Below are 16,613 nucleotides of genomic sequence, written 5' to 3'. Positions count from 1 at the left end.
AGTCACTGAAGCCTTTCCTGACTCGAAAGGCTTGGTCCGCAGTGTACGGCTTCAAACTAAAACAAGCCAACTTGAAAGACCTATCAGTAAGATCTGCTTGCTAGTAGAATGCCAGAGTGAGACTTAAATGAACTTGCGCAGTGCATACACTGTCATACAGATGCATACACTGAATCTTTGCACTCATTTATTCTTGTGAATAATGCATAATGAGTTTAAGGAAATAATATATAGCTCCTTGGAAAATTACATTTAGTTAGTTATAGCTTGCCTTCTGCCATAGCTATAAGGGGCCAGCTATGTAGGAGCCATTTGTGTTTAGGTTAATCTAAATTGTTGTGCTATTGGAGCACTGGTATGTTTTGTTAGATTTAGGATCTTTTATTTTTGTAGGGACTTTTATTTTGACAGTTGGTGAGAATGTTTGAATAAAAAGATGGCAGCCTCTCACTTTTTCAAACACAAGAAAAAGAACAAGGAAGCTGTTGGAACGTTTTAAGCATACAGTTCTTTACATCGCTATTGAATCGCTATTGAACTATTTGGACATTATTTTTGATATTAAGTTGTGCCTTTTAACCACCATTCTTCAATCACTTACCAATCGTTTGTTGGATTACTGGAGTCCATGCTTTGTCTGCTACTACCAACCTACTTGCCTGCCTTGCTCTGCTTACCAACCTATTTCCCTACCTACTGGAATTTCCATCTCATCCACCGCAAAAAAGGTACAATTCAAGTTTCTCTGTGTTGGATAGCTTGTCAAAGAGGTTTAGCAATACGTCCCAGCTAAGAGTGGTCCGCCAAAACAGCTAGTATTACCCTCATTAAACTTCTTATTGAAACTTTATTCTTCATCTTCGTCTGCCTTCCTGCAAACACCCCTGACAATATTAATGTATATGGGCCAGATTTACTAACAGCTTGCACCAGTGCAAACCTTCTTTTGGGTTTAAAAAACTACAGTCAGGATTTACTACAGAAACGCAGTGAAAAAATTGTGCTGAAAAGGTGTGGACAGGGTTAATTTTGTGGCTGACCTTATTGCATATGCATTTTTTTTCTCTTTCAGATGCAACATTTATGGAAGGAGAGTATTTAAATGAACCATGCAAGTTGATTTACTAAGGTTTGTGTTTTGCGCTAGTCAATTTACTGGTATTTGCACCATTATTTAAATTAACATACCACCGTTTTTTGAAATAGGGGTTATTCACCGTCTCCCCTACATTTAGATAAGTGGGCAAACGCATTTTTGTCTCAGTGCATGCATTGTCTTAGTTTGGACATGTAACTTAAAAAAACTTGCACAAGTAAGTTGTCTTTTATTACTCTTCCTTACATGAATCTGTGTCTTTATTCAGTTGTAAGCTAGATGCTGAGATGCCGTGATATCACTGCGCCCAAGTAGCAGTGCTTCGCTTGTGCTTCACCCCAATATAGTCCCAAGTCAATATCTGCCTAGGAAACTGCCTAGTCTTAATCTGCATTGCTATTTGTACTCGTTGTGAATACGCAGGCCACAAGAGGTAATTAGTTTTTTTTTTTAATCACTTTTACTCACGACATGCTATCTGGCAACAAATTATTCCATTCATTATGCTAAGATAAGCTAGCTTCGGCGCTGCCAAACTAATGGTGCTTTTCCACTGCATGGTATGGCTCAGTACGGCTCAGTACGGTTCGGCTCGTTTTGCTTTTCCACTGCGTGGTACGACTCGGCTTGGCACAGTCCGGCTCGGTTCGCTTTAGCTCGGTTGCTTTTCCACTGCAGTAAGTAGCGCTTCAAAGTGGGTGGGATTATGACTGATCGTTATAGTTTATCCGCTCCTCGGCAACCAACAAGAGGAACGTCTGCGGTTCTCGTCCACTGACCACGATTCAGCCATTTCTTCTTTGGAACTTTTTTTTCTTCAAGCAAGTCAAGCAAGTAGTTTTAAAACAGGTGCTACAGCGGTGGCTGTTACTGGCTATTTAAATCTAGCGGGTTTGATGTCTCGCAAATACAATGACGCTGGTAGTGACAATTCTGTCTGTCTGACCAATCAGTGATCTGCAGTGTTTTCACGTCACATTTTAGTATTGGTACGGTACGCTTGGAACCTCAACAGAGGTGGTACCATTTAAAGCGAGCCGTACCGTACCGTACCATGCAGTGGAAAAGCGCCACAAGTGAGCCGTACCGAGCCGAGCCGTACCGTACCATGCATTGGAAAAGCGCCAAAGCGTGCCGTACCGAACCGTACCATGCAATGGAAAAGCGCCATAAGACAAATCATGCACTGAGACAAAAATGCATTTGCCCACCTATCTAAATGTAAGGGGGAGACGGTGAATTTAAAAAAAACGGCGGCGTGTTCCTTTAACACCCAAAAAGCATGTCTTAAACTAGACGCTAATTTGCGCTGCTCTGGACAGATTGCATTGGTCATTATGAAAATGATTAATTATTTTTAATCTGTGCGTTTAATCGGAGTCAGTAGTTCACGCGCAAAACTCTCCACTCCCATCTGCGCTTTTTTGGAATTGCACTCTCATGCTAATTTGCACTGTATAGTAAATCTGGCCCTATGTATTTAGAATGCGATGCCATTACAGTCCCTCTTCGTGTAATGGTCAGGTGTTACAATACTTTTGTCCATATAATGTACATACTGTACTTAGTAAAAATAATTTAATTCTGTCAAAATTTCTTCTAATTAAAACATTGGCAGTTTGTAGTAAAGACCTTTGAGTGTCTGTGTCGTATTTGAGGATCAAGTGAACTCTCAGAGCAGCTCTGGCGATGAAGTTCACGTGGAGTGTCAGCAGATGCGTAAGACACCATGAGCTTTGCACGTCCTCGAGTATGTGTAGTCTTATTTACTCTGAGACACGTGAAACATGCAGACTTCATAATTAAATAACAGTCTGTTTGTGGTTTAATATTCAGACACTATATCACAATTAGGTTAATTTTTAGAGCCCTAATTTTGAATTATTAATCCAAAATGTTTAAATTCCATGACATTAAATATTATGTAGTAAATTCCAAATTCCATGACTGGATTCTATGATTCTGTCTGTTAAAACAATTTAATTGGTTTTTCCATGAATGCTCGGGTCCTTAATAATCATTGGATGTTTTTTGTAGAGACTGTAATCATAAAGAATACGTATTTTAAAGCAATGTTCCAGTGTAATTTTTACGAGGACAGACCCCCTGAGTAGCTGTGATTGAAGGTCTTGCTCAAAGGTACAATGGGTGATAACTCATGGATTGGTACTTGCAGGGTTCAAACCTGCAGGTGTTTGGTTACCAACCCTGATCTTTAATAACTGCTGCATAATGCATGTACCTCGCTTAAATGATCGAGGACTTCCTCGGCTGCTGCTCTTGTGTGATTCTGATCCAGAGGTCTGACAGTTTTCCTCCTCTCCAGAGTTAGACTGACACTCCTCCGAACTGTCCTCCTCAGAACTACACGACTCCTCAGAGAACTGAATGTTGCATAACAAAGTCGCCTTCTATGAGAGTAATTAAAAAGATTTGCTTCTATTACTGATAGAAATGCAGACTCCCATGCAAAAACAATTTCTACAATTAACACTGCTGAGCATCACAGTCTTACAGTGAGACAGCCACACACTCCAACAGACAGATAAAGACACACACACAGGTCCCTACCCCTTTCATTGAGGTGAAGACGGGTGTATTTGTGTTCCTGTAGATGAGGGATGTGTAGAGCATGTAGGAGGGGCATGAGAATGGGTGGGAGGAGTCTGGAAGAGGAGGATAGGACATCCCTAACTGTCAGTAAATGCACAATATGATTTAGGCAAGTAAGAAATGTTCCTTGATTACTTTGCTGGACTAATATTTACATTTCTATGCAACAATCATTGGCCAAACATCATTATATAGCCATAACTTAAAACTACAGCTTTTAAAATTAAAGGGTTTATACAAGTAAATAAGATTATTGTTTAAATCTCTAAACCCAGCCCTAAAACAAAATAATTCGACCCTTTAATCTGTGAATGAACTGTAATTGTTCAGGGGAATTTTGGTGAATATCTGGGAAATTTGTCAAGAACATTTCTATTTGAACTCTATTGTTAAGATTTTTTTAAATGTAACATTTTTAAATTATTAATTTAAAAAAATTAAATCCCTTTCCCACAATTCTAAGCCCATAATGCAAAAAAAAAAAAAAAAAAAAAAAAAAAAAAAAAAAAAAAAAAAAAAGATTTATAATGTGATGGAAAAATCCTTAATTTATTTTTTCTTTAAATAGTAACATAAATTTGTCAAGAGTATTTATTTTATGCTCATTTTAAAATTAATTAAATTATTTGCATTTTGGTAAATGGAATCTTGGAAGAAATGTATATAATTGCCATAAAAATACAGTCACAATGCAAAAAAAATAAATAAACTGTCTTAAAATAGCATTGCTATTCTTTAATGTAAATTATAATTTTTCTAATACAATAGCTAAGGGAATGGTGGCAAATTAAACAGCTTTCTCTCTTCTGACCAACATAATCAATCACTCAATATTTGTTTCCTCTTTTGTAAAGTTATACAAACATTATCATGGATTTTTTCTTTTGCTATTAGAGCAAATGGAAACGCAAAAAATTGTTGTGGTTTACGCTCCCCACTATAAAAGTTTACCCAACTATGCAACTGAAGTTGAACCCTGGAAATAGGAAAAATGTCCATGGACAGAAAATAACATGAACGAAATGCATGTGAATGATAATGAAGATATAAGAGGAAGAGAGATGAATGAAGGGCAGCTGGATGGAAGAAGAAAAAAATGCAAATACAAAAAAATGATCTAAAACACACCTTTATTATCTTCATCTGTACATGACGTCTCTGACAGACGAATTCCTGATTTTGCCACAGCATATATTCTGCTCTCCTGCAGATAACATGAAAACACAGGTTTAGCACATAAGCTAAAACAACAGCAATTCATATTAGTTCAACTATTAGCTCCGGGACTCACCCAAGAGGGCAGCCTGTGCAGTGGAGGGGTCGGGGGTTTACTCCCGGGAACAGCTGCAGAGGCGTCGGGTGTTTGGGGTTCCTCAGGTTGCACTTCAGCTGAAGGCACATCAGTATGTTCTCTTTCACCAGTCTCCATCTTTGGATCTTGGTCCATGTCAGTTTCTTGAGGCCGCAGAGGACGTAGCATGCTGATAGCATTTCGAGTCCGCCCGTGGGCGGCTTCACTGTACAATGGAGGCTGACTCATATGCTTCTTAGCCAATGCCAAACTGACATTAAATGCATTTGGATTGCGCAATCGGGGCTGTTTGGGGGAAGCTGGGGTTTCTTGGGTGTCCTGAGACGGGGTGGGCCACTTTGGTGCGAGAGCTGGAGTTAGGACTGGACTGGAGGTGTTTGTGTCACTGGAGGAGGACGAAGAATCCAGACATTGCGACTGGAAGCGCTTATTTAACTCATCTGAGGATCCGTCTTCAGGATCTTTCTTTGAAGAGTTCTTGGTGCCAGGGAGACAAAGTCTGGTGCAGTCCACACGCTGCATGTCATCATCAAACAGCGAGCTGCTGTCATCAGAGGCAGTGTGGTATGTCTCACTTGTGGGTCGGCTGAATTGCAAACCTCCAAACAGACTCCTCTCTACCTCAGAGGCAGCGCTGGACAGGATAGAGGAGACACCTCCGGGACTGTCCCGCTCACCCTCGTCTTCAGATCCCCCCTTAGAGCAACGGCCAACACACTCTGTTTCTGGGCGGTTTTGTTTTATTCCAGAATCTGGATTGGACCAAACACACAGACTTGGTAAATGCATGAATACAAATAGTAAATATTTTGCAAACCATTGTCAAGCCATCCATTTCACTGAATCAGACTCATTACCAAACATGACTCATTTGAGCAGGTCTTTTAGTGAATCAAAATGTAGTCATCGCAACCAGTGCAGTATGATTCCTGAACAAATGACTTTTATGAGTTGGTTCCTCTGAATCAAAAACATGAATCACAATGATACTGTGAATCACAATGTTATGCTGTCATGTTGCTTAATTTAAACATTTTTGAATTTCCAGATTAGGAAATACGTTTTGAGAAACTTTCCTTTTCTAGATGTTTTGTAGAGACATTTAAAACTGGATGATCAAAATGAGATTTTTCCTTTTTCTTTCAATTAAATGTTATATACTGTTCAAATGTTTTTTTATGAAGTCTCTTATACTCACCAATACTGCATTTATTGAATCAAGAATACATTAAAAACAGTAATATTGTGAAATAAAAAATATATATTTTTAAATGTATTTTAAAATGTCATCCATTAGTCGAATCTTCAGTGTCACATGATGCTTCAGAAGTCATTCTAATATCATTCTATAACATCAGATTCATTATTAACTGCAGTTTTGCTGCTTAACATTTTTGTGGAAACTGTGATAGTTTTTTTTTTTACAAGATTCTTTGATGAACAGAAAGTTAAAAAGGACAGCTTTTATTTAAAGCTTCAGCCAGTAACTTTTGGCGCTCTAGCGGTTAATAAACAGAACTACATGCGCCTTGCGGAATAACATTGTAGCCAGAGCTCCTTCTCTCTGTTTAAGTCTATGACGAGTCACGCAGGTACTGGGCTACTCCACAGTGGAGTCTAAAATAGTCAGAAGATAAACACTTACTATAGGTGTACATCAGGCCTGTGTCTGAACGGCTATTAGACGTCTTTTAATCGCAAAATTGCTTGCTGGGAAATATCTTTAATGCCACTTTTGATCAATTTTATTTTGTAATAATTTCTTTATTTCTTCCCAGCCCTGTTGCATCTCAATCAAACTCAGCCAAATATGAACTATTACACTCGGTCAAACAACTGAAGATATCATATTAGTCTTCTGACCAGTAGGGGGTCTCCTGCAATCCATGTGTGTGTGGTCACGATCCGGCAGGGTGTCGATGCTCTTCTGGGACGGTTCTGGGCCCGTCAGTACCTGTGGGATCTTCCCTCTGTTTTGGAAACAGCCAAAAGTCAGACTGCTGAGTCGCTGGGCCTCACCCACACTGGGCTGGACTGGGCCACCAGAACCCAAAGTCTGCTCCATGACTAAAACAACACAACAACATGACACTTAACAGCTTAAAACAATAAAAAAAGAACGTTTTCTGAATATATATATATATATATATATATATATATATATATATTATATAAAATAAAGGATTCCATGAAGTGTTGTCTATTCAATACTGTAAAATTTGCATGCTACATACTTTTAGAGTTTTTTTGTGATAGTCAAAGTTGATAAAAATGTTGATTTTTAATGTTGCTCAGTTTAATCTTCAATATCATTGATAAAAAAAAACTTGTCAACATGTTTTCATCAGTATAACACTGTACATACTGCAGAACTAGCAGGATTATTATGGTAGAATGTTATTGTGAACATAGCCATGATTTAATCTACTATATCACATGCATAATTTTACCTTGCAGTTGTCTTCGTAGGTCTCGTATCTTATGTTCCTGTTGTTGGTTGATCTCTCTCAGAGAGGCATTCTCTATATCAAACTACAAGAATGATGATTGTGATCACAAACGTTCACACACTCCCCCACATATTTATCTCTTTCTAAAACACAAATACATACAAAGAACATGAACATACTTCATTCAACTTCCGCATGACCCATTCTTTGATCTTAGCTGCTTTTTCTTCCACTGTCCTGGCATCTTGGATGCGGTTCTGTTTCTGAAGGTGTAAAACGTAATGGATCACATTTTTCTTTTTAATGGATTTAAATAGGCGTTTTTGTATACTGATGCAAACCTGATGTTTTTAATGACTGGAGGTATGACTGACCTGTTCCTCCAGCTGCTGCTCTAGGGTGTCAATAAGCTCATCTTTCTCCTTCAGTCCCGCTTGAAGAGTTTGACAGCGCCTGAAAAGCTGCAGCTCTGAATCACTCGACTGGATATCTGAAGTCTTTAAACGCTCTTCCATCCACTGCACCTGCAACAAACACATGCACATATACACAGTGCTAATAAATGTTATATGATTATATACCAAAAATATATATATAGACAATCACAGGCCACACCAGTTCAACAACGCAAATATCTAATCAGACAATCACATGGCAGCAACTCAATGCATTTAGGCATGTAGACATGGTTAAGATGATCTGCTGAAGTTCAGACTGAGCATCAGAATAAGAAAGTAAAGTGATTTAAGTGACTTTGAGCATGGCATAGTTGTTCGTGCTGGACGGGCTGGTCTGCGTATTTCAGAAACTGCTGATCTACTGGGATTTTCATACACAACCATCTCTAGTGTTTACAGAGAATGGCCCGAAAAGAGAAATGAGCGTGAGTTCTGTGGGGAAAAATGCCTTGTTGATGTCATAGGAGAATTTCCAGACTGGTTCGAACTGATAGAAAGGCAACAGTAACTCAAACAACCACTCGTTTCAACCGAGGTCTGCAGAAGAGCATCTCTGAACTCAAAGCTTGTCAAATGAAAACATTTGAAAAACGTTGCCTGCAGACAAAAAATCATGCGAATATGGACCAAAATCTCAAAACCTTGTTGAATCTATGCCATGAAGAATTATATATATATATATATATATATATATATATATATATGTATGTGTGTGTGTGTGTGTGTGTGTGTGTGTGTGTGTGTGTGTGTGTGTATGTATGTATGTATGTATGTATGTATATATATATATATATATATATATATATATATTAGTACTGAGTTGGAGCCTTATTATCAAGAAAACTCTTTTATAATAAACATAATAAGTGCTACCATTGTTCTCTTACGAGATTATCTCTCGTACTGCGTAATATTTACGCTACGGGGAAAACCTCATTTCCAGGAGATATTGAAGCCAAAAATTATCCTTAATTTTGAATCAATGTAAAACGCGTTGCGGCAGCATGCAGACATAGGCAAGACGGCTCGCGTGCCTATTGGCTGACCTGCGGCAACAGCAGCAGCCTATCGAGAGAGGCCCTGCGTGACACCATATCCAATGGGGGCGCTTCGCGCCCATTACGTCACGTCCCGCCAGGATAGGCATGGCCTTGGCCTATAAATATGGCTCGATAGGCTGATACAAACTGATTTTCATCTCTTCAGCAAAGCTCACACATCGCTGGATCCAGAGTGAGAAGCCGCGCCATCGAGAACAAGCCTTCTGCGGGACGAGCCTTGAACCTGAAGTCACTGGCCTTCACCTCGCCACCTTCAGTCACCGTACCTGCTACGCTTTCCGGCGTCAATATCCTTTTGCTCTGCTGAGAGTGTGTGTTCGCCGTCGCGACTCACTCTCTCTCTCTCTTTATCTAAAAGAGCAGCGTCTTTTTAAAGATGCTTTGTTCCTGTGGCTCGTGCCGAGCCGCACTCAGCGACGGGGAACGCCATTTCATCTGCGTTTCCCACCTGGGTAAGGATTATTACAACGAGATAACTGCATCTGTAGAGAAGGCCAGCTGCTCTATCCTGGCGTCGGAGAGTGAGGATTGGGCGAGCTCTGTGGACCTCCCCCTTCTGCCCACGAGTCGTCAGGGAAACGGTACGTTATAAGAAAGCTAGCCCGCCCCAGCCCCCCGTGGGCGTGCGTCACCGGCGAAATGAGGAAAGAGTGTGATTTAGTCCTGCCGAGGCAGGACCAATCTCCATTTCTCAAACATTTCTCAGCTCCTCTTAGTTTGAGCGGCTGAAAATGTCAATATTGCAGCAATGAGCCTGTTGTATAACACGCACGCCTGCAAACAAACGCCGACACACACAAAACTGTGATGAAGCTCTCTTATCTGCTCGAGCTAATTTAAGCTTATATCATTTCCACCTGTGGCTCAGTGTCGAAACCCAAAGCCTTCGCAGGAGAGACCCGCGTTCGATCCCAGCTCTCGCAGCAAATAAAATTTAGTCTCGCCGTGGCCAGACTTCCACCGAAACTTTTCGCTCGTTCAGTTCCAGGAAATGCGACTGTTCCAGTGTATTGTGCAGTAAACAAGCCGGTACCATGGCCCGCTTGCCTGCACACAAATGCCGTTTCCACGGCGACCCAGAAAAATCATATAAGCAGTGTATTTTCTGGTATTCCGGCCACAGCCGATGGTGTTATGAGTGTAATAAAAATGCCCACAGCCCAGTGTTCATTTCTACACACAAACACAGCCCGCCACAGTGCAGGGCTCGCACAAATGAGATCGACTCATGTCAATTGTGCATTAAATGTAGTGAATGTGCCCACAACCCAGTGCCCACAAACACTACACACTGCATGTATCACGGTTTCTGTAAAACGAATCCAACACACATACAGTCAGCTCAGAGTCTTCCTAGCCTACTAGGAAAACGACGGTGTTTAAGTCTCGCTGCGGCCAAACTCCACCGAAACTTCTCGCTCGTTCAGTTCCAAACAATGTGACTGTTCCAGTGTATTTCGCAGTAAACAAGCCGGTACCACAGCCCGCTTGCCTGCACACAAACGCCATTTTTACGGGGACCCAGATAAATCCCAAAAAGAGTGTATTTTCTGGTATTCCAGCCACGGCCGATGGTGTTATGAGTGTTGTAAGAATGCCCACGTCTCAGTGCCCATTTCCACACACAGACACAGCCCACCACAGTACAGGGCTAGCACGAATAAAATCGACTCATGTCGATTGTGCATTAAATGTAGTGAATGTGCCCACGACACAGTGCCCACAAACACTACACGATGCATGTCCCACTGTTTCTGTAAAAACGAAACCAGCACACATTCAGTCAGCTAAGGCCAACGGTGTTCTCAGTGCAGTGAGTGTGCCCGCTGTCCCGTGCCCTCATTCCCTCAGAGACATGCTAGACCCCACGGGGTTCGTCCCGCTCGCCATCTGTCATAGAGAAGTCGAGCGCTGCCAGGCTGCCCGCTGTGATCAGCGCGCCCCCCGCCTCGTACACTGCAAACACAGTGTTTATTCTCAGCACACCGGAGCTCTCCGGCCGCCGCTATGCCGCGGCCAGAGCCCAGATTTCATTCTACCTCTAGATTTTCATGCAGATGCGTGGGCAAAGCTTCCCGGGGTATCAAAATGGGTGCTGAACCCTAAAAAAAATGGCTATCCGCTGCAGTTCGCTCGACGTCCCCGCTGTTACACGGCGCGAGTCGAAACTACGGTAAAAAACGAAGTAACTCATCTACTTCGAGCCGAAATAGCAAAACTACTGAGCAAAGGGGCCATAAAACCTTTATCTCAGAGCGAAGGGGATCTATACAGCAGATATTTTTTGGTACCGGAAAAAGACGGGGGTCTCAGACCCATTCTAGATCTGCGACAGCTGAACAGAGTGCTTGTGAAACGCCAGTTCAGAATGCTTACAACTAGGAAAATCATTGCGCAAGTTCGCCAGGAGGACTGGTTTATGTCAATAGATCTGAAAGACGCCTATTTCCATATACAAATAGCGTCAAGTCACAGGCGATTCTTGAGATTCGCCTTCGAGGGCCATATCAATACACAGTCCTACCGTTCGGCCTGTCCCTGGCACCCCGTACATTTACGAAGTGCATGGACGCGGCTCTCGCACCCCTGAGACTTCGGGGCATCGCCTGATCCTAGCTCGATAACACTCAGAGCACAGAGCTCATAGAACACAGGACCACATTACTCGAGCATCTCGAGAATCTGGGTCTCTCAGTCAATTGGGCGAAGAGCTCGCTGTCTCCCAGCCAGAAAATTTCTTTTCTGGGAACAGTGCTGGACATTCAGCGCGCCGTGAAATCCTTCCGCCACGGCTCTATAGTCCCGCTCAAAAGGTTTCAGAAAATGCTGGGCCTCATGGCCTCAGCATCTTCGGTACTCCAGCTGGGTATGCTTCGCATGCGCCCACTGAAGTTGTGGCTGAGAGCGCGAGTTCCACCCCGGGCATGGACCTCTGGTCTGTTTCGCCTCAAGGTCGGTCTAAAATGCGTCTCAGCTCTGGAACCTTGGAAAGTAACCGACTGGTATCAGTCAGGTGTGAGTCTGGGGACTTCCTCGAGTGTGAAGGTGGTGTCCACGGACGCCTCCAACTCGGGACGGGGAGCGCTGCTCGAGGGCAGACCGTTCTTTGGCCAGTGGTCAGAACGGGAAAAGCTTCTACACATAAACTGTATGGAAATGATGGCAGTCGACAACGCGCTACGGCGCTTCTGTCCCCAGATAAAAGGTCACCACGTCTTGGTCCGGTAGAGACAACATGTCAGTGGTGGCATACATAAATCACCAGGGCGGCATCAGGTCCCGAAACCTTTACAAGCTGACGAAAGCCTCCTGGTCTGGGCTCAGCACAACCTGCTTTCACTGAAAGCAGCGCATTTGCCTGGTCACCTGAATCTGGGACCAGACAGACTGTCCAGAAACAATGTTCCAGCAGGAGAATGGTCGCTGCAGAGGATCCGACTGCTGTGGGAGACATTCGGCAGAGCGCAGGTGGACCTGTTCGCGTCCAAAGAAAACACTCACTGTCCGAACTTTTCTCCAAGAGCAGGGTGGCGCTGGCCCACGTCTGGCCCCGCTGCCCCCTCTATGCTTTTCCCCCCGTCTCGCTCCTGCCTCAGGTGTTGGAACGAATCAGGGAAAACAGATGACCAGTGCTGCTCGTTGCTCCGCTCTGGACAAACCAGACTTGGTTCCCAGTCCTGATGCAGCTGACCAGCACTGCCCTGTGGCCTATACCGTTGAGGAAAGACCTCCTCTCTCAGGCAAAGGGCTCGATTTGGCATCCTCGCCCAGATCTATGGTCCCTACATGCATGGGCCATCAACGGGTACCTGCTATCCTCCCGGAGGGAGTGTTAAACACGATCACGCAGGCTAGGGCCCCGTCTACTAGACGGCTCTATTCCTCGAAATGGTCTGTGTTCTCTGCCTGGTGTCAAGCTCAGGGCTTTTCACCCGTAGACTGCGGGGTTACGGAAGTACTCTCCTTCCTTCAAGAGCTGCTGGATAAGGGCAGAACCCCATCCACGCTCAAAGTATATGTGGCGGCCATAGCGGTGTTTACAAAACCGATGTCTGGCCAGTCATGCGGACGTTCTAAGGGACTGGCCGCATCAAAACAGCCTATCCAGATGGATAGTCGATGCCATAGCGCTGGCTTACACTTCTAAGGGCCTGCAGTGTCCTTTGCAGGGATTAAAGTTCTCCGTCGCTACGACGGATTTCCGTTAATTGCAGCAAGTCTATGACGGATTTCCATCAATTGCAGGGTTCCCGTCTGTCCTTAATGTCTTAAATTCACTTTTCATAATGTTAAGGCCGTAAATAGGCTTTCATTTCTCAAATAGTGTGATAAATGTCTTAATTTTAGTTTGAATAGGTCTTAAATTAAGGAAAGATGAGATGTATTCACCCTACTGAGGGGGATGTGATAAAGCCTGGATTGGAGCGAAAGCACGTTCCTTTCTCCACTCTAACATTCTGTAATCACTTCGCTTATGGTCCAGTCCGACGTCTTCAATTCCCGCTCACGGAAAAACTGCTCCGTGTTCACTCAATTAATCTTAGTTTTGGAGAAGTGCATGTCAGGCTACAGCTGGTTTGCTGCGGTCCGAATCCGAGCACGTTTGTTCCCTGCGCCCCCCGCAGCGTTGGTCTGGTTTCACATTCAACTTAATTCTATCGAACCCTGGTGCGTTTGCGTGCATATTACGTCATCGCAAACGTGCACAGCGCATGATAGAAAACAGAACGCGGGTCAATATTGGCCGTTTCTCAATGCCAATACGCAAACTTCGGACTTGCGTCCTTGATAGTTCGGACTTGCCAAGTTCGACTCAGGAGAATGAACCCTAGGACGAGAGTCCGGTTATTCTGCAAACTGAACCGCGGCGTTCTTGATCGCGTCACTCAGCTCGCTCTGGCTACTCCGGTTATCTCTTTATGTATATTTTAGGCAATAAAATAATAAAAAATATATACAAAACACATCTTTTCATTTATAAATGAACATTTTATCATAAACATATTAGGCCTATAGGGCCACACAAATGTGGTTCCGACAATGCACATTGATTATCTTCACTCCATATATTTATAACACGAAATATAAAACACAACCCTGCTTCTTTTTGTTTTCATTTTAAAAATATGAAACATTATTGATCATTAAAACTGATATTTAACAAACAGAGACAGGGTTGTATCGTTTTATTTTATTATGCATGTACACACACAAGAGAATGCATAGTAAAATATATAAAGAATATTTTATATATTTTAGAATATATACCATTACACAACCCTGTCTCCTTTTGTTAAATGTCAGTTTTAAATGATAATAATATCCAGTATAAAACTATAAGTAGCCTAATAGGTAGGCTATAAGAAGCTATACAATGAGAAATAAAGCAAACAATTCAGTCAAACATAAGTCAGCTCTCTAATAGGCTACAAAGTTAAAGTTAAATAGCCTTAATATATAAAGTTATGAAACTTCACTTTGCCCTCAGCCAAAACGATTTGCCATGAAACACACTATATATTAATATAATTTAGCATTGTTTGGTCTTATAAGATAAATAAAAACATGCACTGAAAAGTTATGTAGATGGTTGATTATTTGTCAAGCTAAGTAATTTTTTTTCATAGATTAAAATAGCTTTTAAAATATGCAAACTGGCAATATTAAAGCGGTTTAAAACATCTCCCCTTAAAACGCTATTGGTCTCGACTATTTAAATATAGTTAAAGGAATATAACTTGGCCTGAAAAAAAAATTCAGTCAGAAGAATTTTTTTCACTTTAATCCCTGCCTTTGGGTGTCAGAGCGCACTCCACGAGAGGCGTGGCCTCGTCGTGGGCGTGGTCTAGCGGGATTACCTTGCAAGAAATCTGTAAGGCGGCAGGCTGGGCCTCGCCGTCTACATTTATAAGGTTTTATAACCTAGAGGTTCCAGCCTTACAGGCCAAGCTTCTGTCGGTCTAGAATTCAGTACTATCTGCCCCGCGACGCTTCTAGCCTCTCTTCCTTGACTCTCTGTGAGAATATGGTGATTATGCAATATATGAGCCCCGGGCTTCTGCCCTTGGGACTTTGGTGTTGGATCCCAGTACGCACGGCGTGTTACACTGTGTTCCCCATAGCGTAAGATATTACGCAGTATGAGAGATACTCTCGTAAGAGAAGGTACTCGGTTACTAACGTAACCTCGGTTCTCTCTAGAGAGGGAACGAGTACTGCGTATCTTGCCGAGCTTACAACATGCTCTTGTTTCGCTTCGGCGATGAAAACCAGTTTGTATCAGCCTATCGAGCTATATTTATAGGCCAAGGCCACGCATATCCTGGCGGGACGTTACGTAATGGGCGCGAAGCGCCCCCATTGGATATGGTGTCACGCAGGGCCTCTCTCGATAGGCTGCTGCTGTTGCCGCAGGTCAGCCAATAGGCACGCGAGCCGTCTTGCCTATGTCTGCATGCTGATGCAACGCGTTTTACATTGATTCAAAATTAAGGATAATTTTTGGCTTCAATATCTCGTGGAAAAGAGGTTTTCCCCATAGCGTAAATATTACGCAGTACTCGTTCCCTCTCTAGTAGACTTGTAGTCAAGACCGCCTACACCGAGACCAAGACACTACCAAGACCAGAGGGTATCGAGACCAAGACAAGACCAAGACCAAGACCAAGACAGACCAAGTCGAGACCAAGACGAGACCAAGTCTTGACCGGAGGGAAAAAAACAGACTAGTGTACAGTGTTGGGAAAGTTCACTTTCTACATGAACTAGTTTAAAGTCAGTTCACAAATTTTAAAATGAACTAGTTCAGTTCAGTTCACACTTTAAAATTTTGAACTAGTTCATTCATAGTTCTTTTTTTCCATAATGTTGCTACGAGCTATTATTTTTCAAAATGATTGCCACAGCCCATATAGAACTACAGACAGCAGTTATTTTATCGGCGGGCAAAGTTTGTACAGAAATGTACGATTTTTCCCATCCTCACCGACCTTGTCATAAAACTCGTTTAAATGATCATACGACGCTTCCTTGCTGCATTTTGTTTTGATCACGCATGCGGCGGTGCGACGCTGGTGGCTGGTGTTGCCAGATTGGGTGTCTTTTCCGCTACATATTAAGGACGTTTTACAGTGTGTTTTAGCCGGGTTTTCGCCTGGAAGGCTCTGTAGAAATCTGGCACCCTATTGAACGAAGTTAAACTGAAAGCGCGCCGCGCGCCATTCACAGACACCAGAATGAACTAGTTCACAGTAACGTTCACCAGTCAGTAATACAGTACGTTCAGTTCACGTTCGCCCAAAATATGAACGAGTTCATGAACTATCATTCAGGGCAAGGCAAGACAAGGCAAGGCAAGGCAAGGCAAGTTTATTTATATAGCACATTTCATACACAATGGTAATTCAAAGTGCTTTACATAGAAGAAATTAAAATAATCAAAAGAAATCAGAATAATTAAAACAGTTTAGAATAAAAGATAAAATACAGAAATAATCAAAAAAAATCAGAATAATTAAAACATAAAATAAAATACAGTACGAATAGTCGGGCGAACAGTGGTACAGTGCTCATTCAGTGAATGCACAGCTAAACAGCTGTGTTTTGAGTCTGGATTTGCATGTG

At 42.5% G+C, this 16,613-nt stretch overlaps 1 protein-coding gene across 1 annotated transcript in view; it reads right to left on the bottom strand.

Annotated features, from left to right (window-relative positions):
• plekhh2 (pleckstrin homology domain containing, family H (with MyTH4 domain) member 2) overlaps positions 1-16,613 on the bottom strand; it is a 68,229-nt gene that overhangs the window by 36,201 nt on the left and 15,415 nt on the right. The window contains exons 4-11 of the mRNA XM_077236358.1: positions 7,846-7,995; positions 7,651-7,734; positions 7,472-7,553; positions 6,885-7,088; positions 5,001-5,773; positions 4,838-4,913; positions 3,668-3,762; positions 3,339-3,507 (exon numbers count right to left, since the gene is read on the bottom strand). Of these exons, the coding sequence (XP_077092473.1) occupies positions 3,339-3,507; positions 3,668-3,762; positions 4,838-4,913; positions 5,001-5,773; positions 6,885-7,088; positions 7,472-7,553; positions 7,651-7,734; positions 7,846-7,995 (1,633 nt within the window). The remainder of the gene's footprint in view (positions 1-3,338; positions 3,508-3,667; positions 3,763-4,837; positions 4,914-5,000; positions 5,774-6,884; positions 7,089-7,471; positions 7,554-7,650; positions 7,735-7,845; positions 7,996-16,613) is intronic.

The sequence above is a fragment of the Siphateles boraxobius genome, unplaced genomic scaffold (genome assembly GCF_051911475.1).
Source record: "Siphateles boraxobius isolate OS27281-9 unplaced genomic scaffold, OSU_SipBor_1 20, whole genome shotgun sequence".
In the NCBI taxonomy this organism is placed as follows: domain Eukaryota; kingdom Metazoa; phylum Chordata; class Actinopteri; order Cypriniformes; family Leuciscidae; genus Siphateles; species Siphateles boraxobius.
The sequence above is the reverse complement of the archived record's forward strand: the minus strand, read 5'-3'. Positions and strand labels throughout refer to the sequence as shown.